Source organism: Stigmatopora nigra, chromosome 3 (genome assembly GCF_051989575.1).
Source record: "Stigmatopora nigra isolate UIUO_SnigA chromosome 3, RoL_Snig_1.1, whole genome shotgun sequence".
Taxonomy (NCBI): Eukaryota; Metazoa; Chordata; class Actinopteri; order Syngnathiformes; family Syngnathidae; genus Stigmatopora; species Stigmatopora nigra.
The window spans coordinates 10,693,199-10,715,398 of NC_135510.1; the positions used below are offsets into that span (position 1 = coordinate 10,693,199).

General features: G+C 35.7%; 1 protein-coding gene across 2 annotated transcripts in view; it reads right to left on the bottom strand.

The window, feature by feature from the left end:
- Positions 1-22,200, bottom strand: part of LOC144193894 (CUB and sushi domain-containing protein 1-like) — a 253,549-nt gene that overhangs the window by 80,068 nt on the left and 151,281 nt on the right. For both annotated transcript variants that reach the window (XM_077712526.1, XM_077712525.1), the window contains exons 11-23: positions 17,748-17,851; positions 16,948-17,060; positions 10,743-10,925; positions 10,442-10,627; positions 8,762-8,902; positions 8,042-8,163; positions 7,880-7,952; positions 7,162-7,300; positions 5,785-5,972; positions 5,443-5,631; positions 1,536-1,652; positions 1,158-1,373; positions 850-1,038 (exon numbers count right to left, since the gene is read on the bottom strand). In XM_077712526.1, the coding sequence (XP_077568652.1) occupies positions 850-1,038; positions 1,158-1,373; positions 1,536-1,652; positions 5,443-5,631; positions 5,785-5,972; positions 7,162-7,300; positions 7,880-7,952; positions 8,042-8,163; positions 8,762-8,902; positions 10,442-10,627; positions 10,743-10,925; positions 16,948-17,060; positions 17,748-17,851 (1,960 nt within the window). The remainder of the gene's footprint in view (positions 1-849; positions 1,039-1,157; positions 1,374-1,535; positions 1,653-5,442; positions 5,632-5,784; positions 5,973-7,161; positions 7,301-7,879; positions 7,953-8,041; positions 8,164-8,761; positions 8,903-10,441; positions 10,628-10,742; positions 10,926-16,947; positions 17,061-17,747; positions 17,852-22,200) is intronic.

Sequence of the window (22,200 nt, forward strand, 5' to 3'; positions counted from 1 at the left end):
TAAAGCCAAAGCTGTCCAACTCTGTGGACGAGCAAATTCTCTCAAATACAAGACATTTACTTTTTTTGAAGGGCAAGATCTTGAGACCAATCAGCCATACATGTGTAAGGGGCAACATTGACATGAAGCTGCCTCAAGTCTATAATAAGCTGCAGATATACATCTCAGGAAGAAGGAATATTCCTTTGAGGACAATGTACAAATCCTGCAGAGGGAGGACCACCTGTTTAAAAGATATGTAAACGAAGTCATCCATGTCAAATTAAAAAAACGTTTGAGGCGTCATCTGTCGCACAATGTGCTATTTTCGTTCAACCCGAAGATTGGCTCATTCAATGGAAAGAGTGCCTCCAAAGAGACAATTTGCCACATGACTTGTGAAGGACTGATTGGTATACTGAACGGTCATTTCACTAAATACACAAAGTAACAACAACACTCTATTGTTGACAGACCCCGTCCACCAGTGAACACAGAGCCATAATTTGAGGCACTCCACATCTGAAGAAACTTTAAGATAAACATCTTCAGTAAGGAAGATCTGTCTAGATTCGTTGAGATAAACCGAGCCAATTACAATTACCTAGAACCGTAAATTATTTCAATACAAAAAGTATGCCAAAGCTCAAAAACGCTAGAAGCTAGAAGACGGCTGTCTCCGCAAAGAACATAGTCATAAAGTGAAGAAGATAGCTTTGGAGGCTACCAATTCCTCACATGAAGGACAGATTTTTTTTTTTATTGACATTGTGAAAAATGTTACATCGGTATGTTGCCACATACACAACTGAAACAGAATGGTCTTTTTGAGAGGAGTGTAATTTATTATGTATACTCCTTTTTTCTCACCTATACATCTGGGCAAAGTGTTGCTCCACACTCTCCTGCCTCCACCAAGACAGGTGATCTTGCTGTCTCCCTCCAGTCGGTAACCGTGGAAACAAGAAAAGGCTAGCGAGTCACCGACTTGAAATCGGAATCCTGTGCGTCTGCTAAAAGCTGGAACTCCCGGATCCTCACAAGGCTCCAAGTCGTATTCTTATTATTTTGGAAAAAGATCATTTTAACCTCCACTCTGAGCTGTACAAAATACTATATTGTTCAAAAATATATGGGACATCATGCATACAATCAGGAATCTATAAAGGCTTTCTTACCTGAAAAGGTGATATTGAATCCCTCATAGCTCATTGAGAAATCTGATATGAACCGTAGTTGAGCACTAAAATTCCCAAAGAGCCCAGCTTTGACACTGGGAGGCAGTACAGAGCCAGTTAGTCGGGCCACAGGAACCAGAAAGTTATCGTTCTCTGTGATGGACAAATAGTCGTGGTTCTCCTCTAAATGGAAAGTATGGAAGACCAGGTGGACTCCTGGAAAGACAGGTACATGGCGGTAATTGAATAATTGGATAATGAGTAGAGAGGGCAAGACCCAAGACAATTTTAGAGATATAGTTGTTTAAAGGTCATGAAAGAAAGAAATTACAACAGTACCAGATAGGAAACACCTTTACTGTGTAATTAATCTCTTACCTTTACCATGAGACACTTCTATTGTCCAGGTGCAGTTCAGAGAATTGGGGTAGAAATCAGGAAATCCTGGTGAAAGAATTGTGCCCATTTTCCCATACACGTAGCCCCCACACAAAGCTACGGAGAAGCAGAAATTATTTTGAAAGATTAAAACAATACAGTAAATATGGTACCTTGAGTGCAGTCAGGTCAACATTTACCAAAATTTTTTCCAGTAATAAAACCTCAGTTCCTGGACCATTGCCAAAATAAATTTGATAATGAGAAACGTCTATTATGATTGGACCTTTGTGAACTAGCTCAGTGCTCTTGTGATTATCGGTAAAGCGCCAGCAAGACAGAGAGGAAGGGTAATGAGAGCAATGGATACTTTTAAAACTAGCATCTATTCAGTATCAAAACAAAGAGTATTCTTTAATCAAAGTATTTTCTGTGAGCACCTAGATACCATTTTATGTAAGTAGAAGCAGAGAAACAATGAGGGCTGTTGTGCCTTTCAGAGTGTTTAGATTACTATGAGTCTTTTCTCTGGTTGAAATTCAATTGTTGAAGTGCTTCAAGATACCAACACATTTCACACTATAAATTGAATAAAAATGTACTGCTGGAAAGTATTGGGAACACTTGCTGATCTCATAAATGAATTGAATATTATGTATGCTTTGAAAAGATTGTGAAATCAGCCATTGTTGGTTTTAATAATGAAGAATGACGGCTTGAAGTCATCAAGCGCAGGGAGCTTATGTTTTCCGTCTCTTTGTTTATTTGTCAGTTTGCTACCATCGTCTCCCTGGCTATTTTGAATAAAACTGATTTGAGTTGCAACAATGAGCCAGATCTTTTTTCCTGACAAACAGAGATAAAGCCCCATCATGTTCATCACCCTCCCATTGGGATTCAGCTCAAACTAGGACGTCGTCTGACTAAATGACCCTTGTTGGGAGAAACATTTGCGTTCAGACATTATCTGTTGGGCGTGAAAAGGCATACTTGACGGTTTGTGAATTATGTCAGTGAAAGAAGAGTGAGAAAGATTGTTAATGTATCTGTGAGCAGAACGTCTTTGTTTGTGAATTATAACAATAGTGAGGCAGCCATAACTCAATGCATGTTTTTTTTTACCTGAAACAAGTTAGGGAAAGGAAAAGCAGTAGCTCTGGCTACTGTGACAGTGAAATTTCCAGAATATGCGATGAATAAAGTTATTAAATTTAATCCAAGATAATCTAAAAGTGATTAACACTCATTCCTGGTCTTAACTCGATTGCAGATCCTTCTTGGATAGCATATCTGGTAGTTCATCCAACAGTGGCTTTTGCAATGGATCTCTTAAAATCATGCATGTATACCTAATAAAGTGTCCCGTGTCTGTAAATAGGATTATACTGTAATTTGCATGCATCACTTGAAGTACAGCTGAGGGAGGTGGATTTCATTTCCTTTTTTCCAATCTATTTCTCAGTGGGCCTTGCAATTTATTCACCAATGGTTCACTGCCGAGTTGTGATACTCTGTATCACGGAACCTTAGCCAAATGAAGAGGCGCAGATAAAAATAAATAAATAACACCTATAAATGCAATAATAATACAGTGAAGTGTCTCTATTAGAGTTAATGGAGCACAGTGTTAGCTCAGGCAGGGAAAACATGCAATCTCAGCTGATCTAGTGCCAACCTATTTCATGTTCATATTGTCTATTAAACATTTAATTTATATATATATATATATATATATATATATATATATATATATATATATATATATATATATATATATATATATATATATATATATATATATATATATATATATATATATATATATATATATATATATATATATATATATATATATATATATATATATATATATATATATATATATATATATATATATATATATATATATATATATAACCCTAACCCATACACACACACACACATACACATACACATCTATTTATACAAATATACATAAAATGTATATTCAATTTCAATTACCGTATTTACTCGCACACAAGGTGCATTTGTTGGACAAAAAACTAGAGAGAGAACAGCTTATATGCGCATAAAAGACAACATGCACAAAATTGCAAGGAGACAAAGATGAAACACAGTAACACAATAAAACGCCATGACGTCATGACGCAAGACAATGCGGCCAATGCGGTTATTTATTTGAAAATAGACAGATAAAGAACCTTCAACAACAGAGCAGGAATGATCCCAACCATAGAGAATGAGAGACTGGAAGACAAAAGGAAAAGATACACATAAAGGGGCCCTGAACTCCCTGTGGATATTCTAACTGTGCATTAATCCCACCATGAGAAAAAGGGCAACAGCAGTCTACCCCAGGGATATAAGAAGGAGGAAAAGGGTGGTCCTTCCTGTGACGGGTTTGGAGGATAAACTCGGGGGATTCTTTTCTGAACATACTACGGTATACTAATGCTCTTCAAAGTCAGTAACACCCTGAGACAGATGCAGGTTCATTCCAAGGACAAAATCTGTTGAGTCTAATACAGCAATGTTGTTTATGTAGCGGATTGGTGTAAAAAGTGTAATAACCTTGACATTTCAGACACCAATTCTGGTTTGTATTGTGTCATTTGGGGACCCAAGAAAAACCTTTTCTTGGGATCTAAACCTATCACGTGTTCTTAAAGTTATGTACTCAATGTTAAAAAAATGTAAACATGATGTGAACTTTCCAAATTGTTAGAATTATCTCAAAATTTGATTGAATAATTACATAGCAACTTTAAAAAAAGAATAAAAATAAAATTAAAAAAAGCAACTGACTTCAATCATCTTATAACACTCAAGAGACGCCAGTTAGGTAAAAAAAGGTGTTGTCTTCTTTGGAATGGAATCCTGCACACAATGTAGCCCCTTGTTGAATAGTTTCATGTATTTTGTCCCGAGAGACTGAAGTATTTTTGTCAACTAGTGAGGGAATTTGCATTTTCGTCCATCCTGTCAAAACCTTGCAGAGTTCAGGTGATTTGAGAGCGGAGCAAAGGATACTATAGCTCTGCAGCAATTTCAAATTTGGAGGAACCAGTATAGACATACAAAGCTTTGCGCAGGTATACGACAACATTCCCAAACCCTGTCTTTCACCCTGAGCAGTAAGTATTTTTTTTATGTTTGTGGCGAGTTGGGACACCCTTAAGAGCATCAAAGGATTAACTCTGCATGTTTTTTGCAAGGTGTGCTAAAAAAGAAAATATAATGAGAAAAAAAGAAGTATACATTTAAGACAGACTACGGTGGGAGGAAAAAGGATGGAAGGCTTTTTAGCCTTCAAGTCTACATATTCTTCAGGAAATAATCAAAGTTAAGTCTAAGCCAACCCGCAGTCTAAAAGACAAACAAGAGTAACTGAAACTGCTCTGAACTGCAGAAAAAACACATGCAATTTTCCCCTGGAAAACAAGCGGTGTCTGTAACACGCCACATTCAGAGAGCACTTAAAAGAACTAATATTATGGATAGTTTAAAATCTTGATGTTCAACCCAGAGGACTCTATGGGTCAAACCCTATCATGTAAGCTTAACACTAGTGAAATCACAGGCACAGGCCAGTGTCTTAACAAATCTACCATGTTTGAAAGATAAAAGAACAAGTTTTGTGGCAGAATACCAAGCAGGAAGCTGTTGCTGTCTATAAACAGGAGGACTATCTACTACTACTACACTTTCGGCTTGACCCTTGAGGGGTCAGCACACCAAATCATTTTTTTTCCATTTAACCAGGACTTTCGCATTATCTTCTTCTACACCAGCCACTTTCATGTCCGGCCGCACTACAACTAGGTATCCTCTCTTAGGTTGACTTCGAACCCTGTTTCCTAGAAGTTATATCTGGTCTAAAATAAGGACAAAATTGATGCATCATTACCATCACAACTGGGTAGAGCGTGACTCCACTGATGATTCTGCTCACAAACAATCGGCTCTTGATCATTCAGAGTATACCCCGGGTCGCATGTAAATGACACGCGTGATTCAATGGAAAAGATGCTGCCATGGCGACGCCCATTGACTGGAATACCAGGGTCAAGACAAGAGTCTGACTCCATTTTTACACCTGGAAAAAAGAACACACAAATTTATACATCCAAGATTAAGAGGGTCTGTACATAACTGAGAGTACATGACGGATACACCGTCACCATTTCATGATTGCAGGATCTAGTTTCCAGTTTATGCCAGCAAAACTATAATCTGAGCCAATTCTTACTCTCGTATCTGATGCTGAAGCCTGCTGCAGAGCGACTGTTATCAGTAGTAAACAACAGGAACAGGAAGTTGGAAGTGGAGATCAGGAAATGAGGTGCCTGGGTTCCATGGTATTCCCCAATCAGGGACGAAGAAGATGAGGGGCCATCCCTGATCTCCAGTGTGTCATAATTGACTTCCGTCTGGAACCTGGGCAGTCAGACATAAAAAAAAAAAAAACATAATCAGTACACACTTGGATTAGTGGGGAGGGAAAAACAGCATTTGAAAAACATCTAAACTACTTAATATCATTATAAAATGAATTAGACAAAAAGATTGGGCTGAATTGTTTGGGTTTTTAGTTTGTTTTGTTTTTTATTATAATTGTACGCTGAGCTAACTAGACTAGACTTTCCTAATAGGTAGGCAGAGAAAACTAAATGTGATGATTTACAACCTACTTTTATAAAAATCCAAAATATGCTCTACCTTCAACAACTTTCTTGACTGAAGTTGTAAACATTTTAGGAATGGACTATTATTACAACATACTTATCAATTGTCTACAATATTAAAAAATAGCAAAAAAACAGCCTATATATAAACAGCCGAACACAAATTTGTGTCTACACAACATATTTCCATTAATGCTATCCTCCACAAATCGAATGCCTTATGTGGCTGTGAGTGTGATGTGGCCTTTATGTTGAAGTTCCAAAATAGATAGATTCCATCCATAGCAATTTCATGCAATGCTGCTTGTGCTTAGGGCTCATTGCCAGAAAAAAGTGAAACTCCAATTTACTGCAGCATATACTACTTTAAATTTATCACAGCATCAGACTGAATGAAAGAGTGACTGCAATTCCTATGAACTGCAGGTCTCATATTGAAAAAAAAAGTGTTCAGAAATGTTGGCAAACCAATTGCCCAAAGAGAAGAATTTCTTTTAGATATATATACTTTCTATAACCATAGACAAAATGGCCTTTCCTAACATCATAGAAAGTAAACAATGTACTATTGGTACATTCTGTAGAAAAATAGCCATTCATCACAATTACACACTTTCATAATTACCATCCATTCATGTAAGGCAATGTTTGACAATGATGAAAAAAAGGCAAATGTATTCATGATTAAGCAATCAATGATTAGAACCATATCAAGTTGAAATGCAACAAGTGATGCCACTTAAAGGCCACACAGTTAAACTTCAGTTTTGAATAGGGCCAGATTAACATTTTGTAGACATTTTTGAATGGTAGATTTGTGGCCTTGGATACATTTTTAAGTGAGTTATATTCTCTTTATTGCACACACTTTAATCACATCCAAATCTTACCAAACCAAAGAAAAAGGGGGCTGTGTTTAGAAAAATAAGATACACCTATACCTGTCAAAGTGTATCTTCACAGCGTGATCTGCTTGTGATTCAATCACCCATTGGCAGTTAAGAGAATCCTTATAGAAAGAAGGCCAACCAGGAGAGAGAAGAACTCCGGCAGAAGCAGTAAGATGGCCTCCACATGGAGCTACAATGAGAATATTTATAACTGCAGAATATACACATTTGCAAGAGGAAAGAATAACATATTCAGGTACATAAATAATTGTGATCTGAAATGGTGATATCCCAATTGAACACAGCGATAACACTAGGATTTCTTTCAAATGACAACAGACCTACTTCTCACATTGCAGCTCAGTTGACTAGAGGCACCAGCATTTTGTTCTCCACAAAACTTATTTTCATTCCAGTCCATTGAATTTTTATATATTCATTTGCCTTATTCACTGTGCATGAATTACTTAGATGTGTGGCCTCCAGCATATGTGCCTAGAATGTGTCTATAATGAATACATGTGGACCATTTCTTCAATGCTAGAACCAGTGCAAATACAAATGAACTTAAAACACTGAGATCTAAAAACCTTGTAATAGAAGTGTTTGAATGGGCAAGATGTAAAAGGCATACGATTTTAACTGTCTAAGCATGAGTGAGATTATTAGGCAGACTCACTTGAGATAGCCTTGGAAACGTGGCCGATCTAGATATTTCAAACAGTAATTCATGACTAATGAATGAAAAAAAAAGATGAAATATGCTTACCTTCACAGCGAGGCACAGCTGCAGACCAAACAACATTTCCATCTTGAATAATGCAGGTCACCTGATCTGACCCCTGAAAATTTCATTTACAAATGACACACAAGAGCCTTTTTGTAGATTTAACAAAATGAGAAGTAATTCTAATGTTTCACTATGAATCACCTGTGTACGAATGAATCCTTGGTCACAAAGAAAAGCCAGAGAGCTTCCAAGCTGAAATTGGTCTCCGTACCGTTGACCATTAACCGGCACGCCAGGATCGTGACACTCGTTCTGCCCAAATGCTTCAAATTAGCACAATCAGAAAGAATGTTAAATATAATTCATATACCAGGTCATTTGATAGATATTTAAAATATAAATATTTTAAAAATAAGTGTGGCCAACAATTTCATTAAATGATTGCAAAGAAAGAAACAGTGTCCACCTTTTCAGGAAGAAAAGTAGGAAGTAGTTAAATCTAAAAAAAATGTGTACATCCAATTTAGTTTTCAATTCTGTGCAAGGACTGATGTCACACAGTCAGTTTTCTGCAATTTTTCTCTTCATATTGCCTTGGCATCTGGTATTTTTTTATTTATTTGCCGCCTACTCTCGATCTGGATACTGCCATTTTCAGGAGTTGGAGCAAAATGTTTTGTGTATTTGTTTTTTCTCTCTCTGCTGTCTCTCAACTTCAGTGATGTTTTTTTGTGCTTAACTCCTACTTCCACATCGTCTCTCTGCATTTTGGTTCTTTGTCTGATACCATGACAGATGCTACAAAAATACACTCATTCGATAAGGAAGGAATACTGAATGTAAAATTTGAAATCTGACATTAGGGGTGGAATTACAATGTGTTCCAGAGGAGTTTGAAATACAGACATGAAGAATACATACTGGTGTAGCTGATGTTGAAGCCTTTCCCAGTATTGGAGTGATCTGACTGAAATTCCAGTCTCATGATATGTCCATGTGAGGCAATTTGGGATGGCACGTCCTTTCCAGAAAATGTCCCAAATGTGGTAGGCTCAGATAAACCTCAAGGACACAAAAAATTAACAGAAATAAATTGTAAGTTTGTGGCTTAACTGCGAATAGAAGTGCATTATTATGTCAGTAAGTTACAATTATAATTATTATTATTATTTTATCCCTGGTGCAAATTGATGGGTTGCCATAACCGTTTTAGACCATGTGTGGGAAATGTTGCAGATCCACACAAGCCTGCTTAGTTAAAAAATAAATATATTGATTTTCAAAAATAAAAAGCAGCCCCCCCCCCCCAAAAAAAAAGAAACAGTTAATTTAAACAGGATAACACTATTTTTTGGCCTTTTCTATTTCCATTGATTTCACTACAAAAAGCCATGCTCCAATGTTTGGTCAGGTCTATTTATTAATAATACCAATAATATTTGAATACAGTTTTATTTATTTTCAATAAAATATAAAAATAAAAACCACAACAATTAGAATTTCAGTGCAACATCCCACCAATTAAATTGGAATGCAGGCACATACTTGTACTACACTGATGTTTTATTTGTACACCTATGCCATATTCTCAAAAAAAAAATCCTTTGTAGGGAACCTGTCATGATTGACAAAAGGTGAAGCGAATTGGAAGACTTGGGTACTATGAAACTTTAATTTCAGTTTGCCCTGTGCAGGAGTCCTTAATTGCCCTGCAATTTTCAAAAACATTGTCAGAAAGATAACATCTCTGAAAAGACACACTTATCGCCAGTCAATTAAACACAACTTTGGATACAATGAGTGGCCAGTCACAAGACACCCTGACTTTATTCAATAAGTTAGCTAGACTACAAAAGCTGACAGGAGCCAAGTTATTCAGTGATTTGTGTATTTTATAAATATCAAACCTACTCACCATTATTGGCACCCATCAAGATGACATATATATATATATATATATATATATATATATATATATATATATATATATATATATATATATATATATATATATATATATATATATATATATATATATATATATATATATATATATATATATATATATATATATATATATATATATATATATATATATATATATATATATATATATATATATATATATATATATATATATATATATATATATATATATATATATATATATATATATATATATATATATATATATATATATATATATATATATATATATATATATATATATATATATATATATATACATATAGCATGAAGAAAATAATTTAAAAGCATTATGGATATAACTTTTTTTTCTTTGTACTAATCAGTTTTGTGGCTGTAGACAGAATTACACGTTTTGACATGATGGAAAAATAAAAATAACAAAAATTATTTATTGACTTATTTATTCTTTTTTAATTTTGTAGCTTGGGGCACCAACATTTATTGTGATCCAATAGTTATCCAATTGTTGAAAAGAATCATTTATTTCTTATCTTAAGAGATATAAACTGTAATAAGGTATCTGTATAAAATTGCTAATTGACCTTGGGAAGTTCATTTTTAATACTTAGGGCAGTATATACATATGTTTAATCCAATAAAAGTATTCCTCACCTTCATCTTTGACCACCAGCCAATCGAATTGTGGCTCCAGGTCAAAGTCGGAGAAGAGTAAATGAACGCGGCTCCCAGGTTCAGAAATGATCAGCCATACACAGTTAAGGTTGTTCCCGTATTCCTCAGGATAGTTTGGAGACAACACCGTTCCTGATGGAGCCGTAAAGTTGAAGAAACACGAGACTACAAGGATAAAGAACAATTTGGAATCAATTAAAAAAAAAAACTAAATTATTTAGTTTTGAGAGAAAATAGAGCGGAAAAGTAATTGGAAAGCTAATACTACGCGAGTACTCACAGATGCAGCTGGGTTTATTACCAGACCACTGGTTATTATGCTGGCACGTAATACTCTTCTCCCCAACTAATTCAAACGCAGACTGGCAAAAGAAGGTCAGCACATCCCCATGTTTAAAGCTTTCTCCGCTACGATGGCCAAATGTCGGCACGCCAGGGTCACCGCAGCCTCCCCGTTCAATCTCTGCAAAGATAAAGAAATCTCTCGTAATTAGTATTAACATACAACATGGTCATTCAATTGAGTGGAATGCCTACTAGAAAACTGTATTCAACAAGTGTAGCGATGTATCATAGGTATCATAGCTGATTGACAAGCCCTTCCATCAATATTCTTTACCACGCACTGCATATCTCATTATGGTAGTGGTTAAACCGGAACCTATCCCAGCTGTTGTCAATACACCAGCAAATCAACGAGCAGAAACTGTAGAGAAGAATCCATAAAAAATGTCTAAGGACAAGTAGACAATTAAAATTTAAAAACTGTGCAGGGAAATGTTTTAGGTCACCTCTAGATTTCTGTTAATTACAGTCGTAATGACAGTCATTTTGAAATGAGGTACTTCACAAAATTAAAAGAACACAATGTTTGACTGATGAGGTGACTTGTATAAAATAGAATTTGGATTTACTGTCTCAAGTTTTTAAAAATCGCTTGTATCTCAATCTTTAAGGGACATTTATGTATCCATTGACAACACAAGTAAAAACTAGTAAAGTTGCCCTTCATTGGAATTTCATATTTGAAAACAGCTAATTTATGTCATTTTTAAGTGTTGACCCCGAAATGTTAAAACCAGCAGGGTTAAAGTGCATGACAACTGAAATGCTTCAGAAAGTGTATTTAGTGGACATGGAATATCCTATAAAACTTCTTACCACAATAAATGTGCATATCAAGCAATCTAATTTCATTAGTTACCGTTACAGTCCACTTTGGACTAATAAACCAGATAGAATTAAAATGAATACAATTTGAGTAACTTTTACCAACAACTTCACAAGAAATACTCAGGGATATCAACCAAAATTGTCTAATAGATGGCAAGACATGTTAACACTTAATCTTAACACAAATATATACCATTTCTTAAATTAATGCAAGTATACAAAAACATAATTTGCATTAATAGAAACAGAGTGAGAGTGATGCTTCATGTTGAGGGAAGAAAAAAATAATACAAGGTCAAACAGAGGTGCTAGAGGGATTTGTGTTGCAACATGTTTTCTATAACACCCATTGAGATTTTCTGAAAACATTTGGCTCTTAACTAACATCATGAAAGAGGTAAAGTATCCCGCAAGGTTTTCTATTCAGTCGCAGGTGAGAAAATTATGTGCCTGAATTTGTGCTTGAGTTTATGCCTTTCTCTAAATGAGGAATATTTAGACTATTTACATCATTTCTTGACTGGTCTGTCATTCCTTGGAAGTGATTACTGATGCGCAACTACGGCAATTAGTCAGACATTACCATTAGAGTGCGTACCAAATGTGTACCAAAACGACATTACATCATTCTAGATATCATTAAAATTCATCAGGATGGGATAAAGTGGTGTAAAGTGACAGATATATTTGACAAGGAGTGCTCTAACAATTGTACATTTTCTTTAATTTAATGATTTTTGAAATATATATTTTAAGTTCTTTTTAATGGAATAGATTGCTGAACATTAATGTCAGGGGTTGACTGCAACGCTTGGACAAACTGTACGACAGAGTAGTTGAAATGGTTAGTAAAGAAAAGAGGATGGATTGTGTGTACAAATAAAACATATTTTTGGTAAGTAAAATCATTTTAGTAAAATATATTCCTAAATAATACTGCAATTTCATGAAGTTATTATTGATGGGTTCTTTTTGTATGTGTCACAGCTGTAGTTGCAGTTTCATAGCCATAAAATAGTTATTGAGGATTGGATTGATACAGATGGAGCACTACTGAAGGCCTGGTGTAACATGCACCGCCTGTCACTACTCCTCGGTGAATTGCAGGGAGGTCATCATTATGCTGATGGGAAACAATAACCCTAACAGACTTTCTGACAGTCGGTTTTAATCCTGACAGAAAAATAAAATGCAGTCACCCAGTTACAAATGCGTTATATGTTACTACACTGGCATTTTAACCTCCATTTCGTCCTGATTAATGGGTATAGCACAATAAAGGTGTTTTGGGGGAACAATTTACCTTTAGTCAGAAAGCAGAATAACTTGACCAATGTTTGTTGGTGTCTGTCCTTTCTCCAATCGTTTTATGATGTTAAGATATCGTTCCATATTTACTGATTTTTTTCTTGGGACTAAGCCTTCATCACTAGAACACATAGGTCTCTTCTTTAAGACCACATTCCAAAAACCAAGTGTGAAAAAAGCGTAAAGTTGAAACATCATAGGTCGAGGAATTTATAATCACAGAACTCCCTGTTGTGGAAGTTTCATTATTAGCGGTGCAAAAAGATGACATTTGATGAAGAAGTACACAGTACATGTTTACATTATGCATTGTGGATGTCAATGCTTGCACTGGTATGATTCAAGAAAATTACACAGTGTCCACTCAGCCAATATCCTATCACAGAAATGAGATCCTGCTCCTCAAATTTAAGCAAATGCTACTTTCTGTCTAAGTGGGTTGACAGCATCCCTGATTGGCCTGTCAACAGCATGACAAAAACACTGCAGCGAAGACCAGGAGCCAAGCTAATATGGCGATGTCAAGTCAGAGAAAGTGGTCCGATTTCCGTGTGTGTGCATTTACGCGTGTCTCAACTGCAGAGCTAATGAATATGATAACTTGTTAGCAGGTCCATTTCGATGTTTCCTATAGCAGCCATGCTGTCTGAGGGGCCGGTGAGGAGCAATACAGGTTTAATTGTGGAAGACAAAACAACAAGTGGCAGCATGCTCCTTTCACTAACAGGATGATGTTTATGACAAGCGAGTAAATATGCCAAAATTGTTTAAACACATGCACTTGCATTGTATTTCATTCTTGGATGTTACTTCTCTGCATGCCTTGCTTTCACAGAGTCCCATTCCTCGATTCGATCGATACTGTCTGCTTTGTTGGTGACAGTGCCACATTAGAATGGAGCAGCTGGATTCACCTTCATTGAGTTTGGCAACTGATTTTCATTCCCTTCTCCCTTGATTGTAAAGGTTTTCAGTCAAAAGTGTTTTACCGACCATATGTGTGAATAAACAAGTGAAGGTGAGTTACGAGAGAAATGTTAATATTGAAAAAGTACATGTATCAACGATTCATGCATCAATATGGGATTCTGAGAGAAAAACATTGGTTTCATACTTTTTACATAAGTTTTCAGATTCTCTCAAATGTTTTGTTATTTCTAAGATTAGGAGCAGCTTTACCAGAGTGTATGATATCAATGTTACAAATTTCCTTTCTCAATTTGAGTGACTTCCTCTATATTTTGTTTCCACATCAACTCTAATTAGGCAAAAATGAATGATCAGGGAAAATAATTATACCATCAAAAGAAATATTGATGGCAAATTCCATAGGGATCAGGGTGTAGGATAGTTAGCACATCTACTTAACAGCTCTCAGATCATGAGTGAATTTTATGTTACACAATCTTTCCACAACCCAAAACATGCCTGGTAGCTGAACCTTCCAAATATGCCCTCAGGTCTGAATGTGAGCACGACTGATTGTTTTTCCCTTTGATTGGCTGGTAATGACCGAGTTCTAATTTTAATGGAAAATAAATAGACACATAGCTCAGCATATTTTGGGAGACACTTTGTTAAGGTCTTTAGGCAGTTATTATAACGATGTTTTTAATATAACCTACCCACAACCACCACCCATAAGCCATATCTGTGTCCTTTGGTTCATTTTTACATTTTAAATTCCACAACAACGCTAAAACTTTTTTTGAACAACTACGGCTCAATGGGGAATCTAATGAAGTCTACAGTTAGTGTTGGCATTTATTAAATCACATTGTAGAGCAATGAATCACATCTAGTGTGCCTTAATAGATCATTCATGCAAGCCACATTAAATTACCTAATTTTACCTGGTTAGTCTTTTATTACTAGTTATTAATTAAATATGTAGTGACTTAGCTACTGATGCCAACAATATGTGTAATAGTGCAATAATCCTGTATATCCCCAACTATATTCTCACCACAGACCGGTAAAGGTGACACATTAAGAAAAAATTGTATGGGGGTGAGATCGGATCCAATTGAAAACATTTTACAATGAGTAAATAAGTTTGTGATTCAAGTGATATTAGTTACTTACCATTTAAATATTCATCATTGTGACAGGTCAGGAAAAATTGCAATTGGCTTTGTAGCCTTACTCCTAATGAACACAAATGATTTCAAATCTGAAATTTTCCGAAAGGTGAGTGTGCACTGCTTCATACAAAGATAAGCAATGCTTACTTCCAGCACTGTGATCGCTCGAAAAAGAAAATACAATATTCACATTAATGCAGCCTTTACAACCAATTTTCTTGAGGTTGGAAAGTTGGCGTCACAGTTCAATGAAAGCTCCACTTACTGTAATGTGCTGTGTTCCTTTATGATGTTAACACAGTATATATTTCTGCACATAAACCTACCAAGTTTCAATTGTTCAAACGTGTAGGGTTATCCATCAGCACACATGCTGCACACACACACACACACACACACACACACACACACACACACACACACACACACACACACACACGCGCACACACACGCACACACACGCACACACACACACACACACACCTATTTGCAGGGTTCAATAGGGCTGTTACACGACTGCAGATCCTTAAAAGGATGACATTAAAGCTTTGAAAGCATAGCGGCGACACAGAAAGCACATCAAAAGCCAATAGTCGAGTTCTCCCAAGGATTGTCAGACTATCTTTAGCTTTATTTTACATCGTGTTGTCTGTTTTCTTCTCATTTTATGTTTTTACTTGTAACATTTCGATTTAAACATGGACTTTATCCTGTCTTCTAAGAATAAATTGAGAGAGTGACAGGTAAAAGTTTTCACCAGAATGTGTCTTTGGAACAGTTTTATATTACTCTTGTTGAAAACCTGAAATATTGAGAGGTGTGCTGCTCTCGGCTGTGACTCAGCTATTTTCAATTTGGCAGTCAGATTATAAAAGTCCAACAAAATATGTTTCTGAAATAAAAATGTAGTTTGAAAAGGTTCAAAACATTTGGGGGGGGGAAAAAGCGATGATTCCTACTACATGGAAGTCCGTGTAATGTAACTAATCAGACGAACTAGAAGGACAGACTATGAAAAAATTGCATTTAATTGGAACATAAATGATGAATGATCCGTTTAAATCCAAATGAGGTTTACAAGTTCACATTTTTACTATAACTATTGGTCAAACAAAGATTCTCACTCTCCTTGGTCCTTTTCATTTATTATTATATTTAGCTTGTATTAGTTCTGGACACTGCAGTGTCTACTTTGCCGCATCCGTTTCTGCGTCACGACTCCACAGTGATATTTAGAGTAAGGTTTTAACTAATTGATTGCATCTTATTTTTGCCACGAGAAGGAAATGTGCTTGCAACAAATGGTGCTTTTACCAGAATACAATTATTCTGTCAATTTAGTTGATTGAATACATTTCTATTTTTGAATACTAGTTGATGGATCAAGTGAGGGAGAACCAATAAATGTGGAAATGCACGGCTGAAGCTCTGTTAAACATTCCTTTTTTTTCTTTTTATTTTACCAGATTAACTGGAATTATTCCACTGTATATGTACCTAGTTGTCTCAGCAGCAAACACAATAATCAAGAGGATTTTTTATGTCTGTCTATGGCTTAAGAAGCTGTCATGCAACATCTGGCTCGGTCTTGTGTTCCAATGTGTAAGAGCTGTTCTTTGATAGTAAATATTGAACTACTCTATTGAAAACTACTCCCACTGTCTGCCTTTTTATTAATATGTTTTCATTGCACTAAAATAAAATAAAAGAACACATCACCAACATCAACTTGACTTGCATCACATTTGTGCATTGTAAAATAAGTGAGAATGAATTTAAAAAGGTGAAGAAGAGGTTGTGTTTACGACTAAATAAGTGCATTAGAAACTATTTGGGTTTCATAGTATGTAATGTGTCTGTGTGCTATGTATGTGGGTATTGGAAGAAACAAAATGTTCAAGGTACTTAAAGAGGGCATACCTTCATAGACTGCCTTGAAACCAGCAGAACCAATTGTGTCATCGGACTGCAAATGCAGCCACATCTGACTGGACAAACTCACAATGATGTCAGGTACACTGGACCCTGTGAGTCTACAGAGAGAAAAACAAACATGATATTATTGTGGTAATTTGCAAACAAGTACACTTCACATTGATGTGTTGTTGTTCTGTTACTCAGGACCAAAACAATCGAATGTTTCTTTGCAACTTTGAAAGTTAAATAGCCACAATTATTCCACTAGAGTTACACCCTCAGGGTTAAATTTAGCTGTCACTAATTGCCCATGATTTATCCAAACCCAATACCCTCCTCTTTTCTTACATGGAACAACATGAACACCATTGGACAAGGGTATGTCCAAAGGGGCAATGTGGGGGCAGATATTCAATACAACCTATCAATGACACTTTTTCACCAATCTGGTGTTTCATAAGTGTAATTCATTGAGTGCAGAGACTAAAATTTAGAATTAAACTGTCTTTGCTGCATCAGTTGCCATAACAAAAAAAATACACAGTAGCCCTTGACAACCAGTTTGGACACCCATAGCCATAGTTTTGGGGAAATATTTAAAATAGAACTTTGAAAACCACCATGGATTATTTTTTTTTAGAGACGGCACAGTATTCACAAACACTAATTAACGTCTACTGTAATTATTATTACTGTAATACTGCAAGGTATTTCACTGTTGAAAATTAACTTTTTTTTCCAATTCAAATACATTTTTGTATACTTAATTGTACAAATGTATTTACAATGCATATAATACTTACACGTAAAGTACTCGTCTGGTGTCGCCTATCTTCCCTCCATCGCCCACTGTGAGTGTATCATATCCTCGTTCCAAGTCAAATTCTTCAAATGACAGCTTTATAACCTAGAAACATGGAGATCAATTGTCATCAGTCGAAAACTGAATATAGAACATTAAAAACATTATAATAATTAACATAACATAAGCTTACTACTTCCTTGATCATAGGTATATAAATATGTGACAAATGCATTCATTTTAATGAAATGACCTACTGATACAATTTAATTGGAGAAAAATGTAACTGAACAGAAAAGATCAGATCACCAATCTGATCACCGAAAGCAAAACGCTTGCTCTTATTTGGCTGTCCGGATTATCCATTTACAGTTTTAAAAGTGAATTCTGAAGGCTACACGCCGTCCTTTGTGCAACTTCCTGCTGTCTGAGCCAGACAAATGGACTGCTAAATGCTTTACTTGCAGGCACAACGCTTCAGTTGCATGTATAGTAGACTGGGTCATCAATCTACCATGCACTCTAAAATGCTGTAATACGGGTATTCCATTATTTGCTGCTTGTCAATTATTCATTAGCTGTAAATCATACAAGTGAAAGCATGAAAGATGGAAAATTTCTGCTGTGCTCAGGAAACCTCAAAGAGAGCAGAACTAGTCTCAGCCAAAGTCTGGTTGAAAAAAGTACTCGGGTGAAGCATCGGTATGTGATTATGCATGATAATAATAAAGTAAATATATACTCATTACAATTATTTTTAAATTAAAATATCGGTCTAGTATGTTAGCAGCCTTATTGTTGATGATTATAAATATGAAATTACAATAAGTCCATGTTAAGACGATTTCCTAAAATGTCAAAATTCCCAATGACAAAAATGGACAATTTCTGGCCTTATGTACCTAAAATAGGTACGTTAGCTAAAACATTCATATGTTGGCTAGATAAGTGTAACAATTTAGGAATATCTGAATTATAAATGTTTCTGTTTGATTGATATTTTGCAAAAAACTGAAAATGCAATAAAGCTAAGTGGTGACACCATGATGTTATGTCATAATTTATGTCAATATTTTACCCAAAAGTCAGTCACCTAATGACTATGGTTAGGTATTAAAGCACAATCTATTGATTCAAATGCACGCCAACAAGTTTAAATCAAAGCGTATTATTGCAAAATGTCATGTAAAACTTAAACTGACTGAACATTAATTCTACAGGTTCCAATCTATCCCTGTTTGCTTATTATTTCACTCCCATGAGGATAAGGTAAAAGTCAAACCAGAATCTTTCCTGCATATCAAATTAAGAGGCAATTTTAGCCCACCACGAGCTTTTAAAGCACTGACAAATGTTACCCGATCAGCGTTGCACTAATTGGGAGAGAGATATATCTAACTCAATAGCTTGTAAAATGAACTTGTACATTTCAAAGCGTGTCGACAAGTAGGAATTCCATGAATACAGGTGAAGGAGAGATGATAACAGGGAGTCAAAGAGTTACAATTTGTCCTATTAGAAGCAATCATCTGTCACCTCGTAAAAAGTAGCAAGCCTCATGAAATGGAGCCAAACCCTGAAAGAGTGGGTTCATAAGAGAACCTGGAGGTGACGTGTGTTTGTAAAATTGAGAACACACAGCTAGAAAAGGTTATTCTAATTATTTAGTGTTTACAAAAACATGGTTTTCCCCTTGTATTCACAAAAAGCTTCGGAAAAATCCTCCTAGCATGAACATTTAGTCGTGAAATAATGCATCCAGTGTAATACATGATAGGCGGTTACCTGGTACCATTTGAGTATAACTATACAAATTGACAGAAAATAAATGTTTTAATTGTTTGGAAATACCAGAAAATGGTGAATTCAGTGATCTGAATGAAAGACTAATTTTGTCTAAATAGAATGTTAGCGTTTGTGTGTGGGTGTTTAGTAAAATGAACTATGGCACATGATAGGAATGTCATTTAACTGAACAGTTATTCATAGGTTGGAGTCTATCCCAGCTACTACGTGGAGTAGATATGGTACGCTATTTATCGGTTGCTCGTCAATTGGGCGCAAGGAGACAAACTACAGTTCACGCGTACACTCATACCTATAGGCAATTTTAAGAGTTGAATGTAGCTACCATGCATGCTTTCTAGATGTGCGAGCAAGTCTGATTGCCCAAAGAAAACCCACCGAAGCATGAGAAGAACATGCAAACCTTACACGGGAATGTCCAACCCTTAACCCTTAATCTCAGATTCATAAAACCACTTTTCTACCATTTGGCTACTCAAATGTTTAAGCTTTGAATAAAGCAGGAGACATATTTCTTTTAAACTCAAATGACTTTTAAAGAATAAGTGAGGCTTTTTTTTACATTAAGGTAATTAGTGAGCCGTAGAGCAGCTAAGGAAGGCTCAATACCCAGTTAAAATTGGTTAAGATGCGCCGTGAAGTATAAAATCTATGGTTGTGTACATTAATTAAATTTCAAGGTCTCCTACAATAGGCTCATTAAATAGAAAAAAAGCTTATAAAATTCATATGCCCTTGTTTGAAAGTCATTACGCTCTTTTTGCAATAGTTTGATCCAATTTGAATATGTTTTGTTGTCTGTCATATTGGTTGTCTCTGTGCCTGCTCTTTTCTGTGTTTTCATTTATATTTTTCCTCCAACCTCAATTCACTGAAAAATGTCTTTGCAGCATGTTCCATCATCTTGCCTATTGTCTCTGAGGGCAAGTCTTTCTTTGTATCTACTTTGCGCTCTGAGACTAAAAATGAACCTGTATGATATACATATAGATATACACATATTTGGGCAGACCAGTCAATTAAAGGAAAGGCCTTTAAAAAGTGTGATTTGTTTCAGGATGTATTGAAAATGTAAATCAAATAAAGCGACATCTTGCAACACCCCTCACACTTCTAAAAGTTAAAGAGTATGCACAAATACATATGTTAATAAATTATCGTTACACAATCACAAATTTGCAGTTAACGCCCGACTCGAATGCCAATACATTATGTAATAGAACTGGATCACAAATAAACCAAGGTGGATTAAATATGCTTGTTATAACTCAATAGGTATAATCCCCATACACAACATTAGGTCTATTCACATGTTTAACATATAATCCTACATAAACAACAAAAAACTGTAAATTAGTTTCAGAGACCTTGTGAGGATTCTGCATGCAATTTGCATGTGACAGAATGGACTGAATCTGAGTACGTTAATGTAATGCCATTAAAATCTAATCACAGTGATTGACATTCATAATTGATGACCAGTGTCACCAGTCAAGCTGGCGCATTCAGCGGATGTCATCTCACCGGAGATAAAAGATGAAAGACAAAAGAAAGTTTGACTGACTAACTTGAGATTTTGCCACAGGGGATTGCTTTCCTTACAGATGACATGTGTCAAGGTCATTTTTGAGCAGCATAATATCAGAATTACTGCATCGAACCCAAGAGCATTTGCTCTATATTGGGTAATTTCATCATCAGGCCCTGGCTGTTGACACCATCTGTGAAATTGATCTTACATAGATAAAATACATGCAAAATATATATACTAAATAAAATATAAAGCTAGCACGAGAATGAGTTCAATAGACCTAATTCAGTAAATTATAGTCTGTCAGACATTCAAAACCGAGAAGAGCTAAAAGCCTTGAATTGAGAAAATTAACTAATTATGGCACCACTAGAGGATGGCATTATGAGACCAGGGATTATTATTTACCTCACACCTTAGTTGCCCATTGTGATCTATCAATGGGTCCGTGACAGTGATGTGGAACTTCATGTTTTTTCAAATGCAGGGCTGCAGAAATGATTGTATCTCACTCATGTAGATAATTGCCACAGTGGACCAAAGGAAAGCCATCATAAATGTACTAAAAGGGGATGCTAAAAATTGTCATCGAGTCACAGCTCATAAAACTGCATCCAATCAGCCACTCTCAGTGCACACTTGATAGGAGGGAGGAAGCACTGATAGCACTTAGTGCCCTAAATGGCATGTGACCCACGCACCCATTAAACACATCTTGTCGATCTCAAATGGAATCAAAAGCATAAGAAGGAAACAGCATGAGCCGAGAAAAAAAAGATGCTTTGTTTCATCCCCCAACATTGAGAAGAATCAACAGAAACATTATTTCTTGTTAAAAACAGGATAGGTTGATCTCTCTTATTTTTCCAACAAGGACGACACTGTTCAGTTCTGATAATACTTATGATCCTTCTTTTGCCACAGGCAAAGTGTGGGTTGCCAGAACCTAGAATTTGATAAGAGTCATGGTAACTCTGGAAAAGACTATTCACCTTACATATTTTAAATCATGCATTTTGTTAGTTCTGTAGGTGAGTGAGCTTATACCAGAGGACTTTGGCCAAAAGGTATGATTCACCCTAAATCAGCCAGTAACAAGGTACATCATAAAGATTCA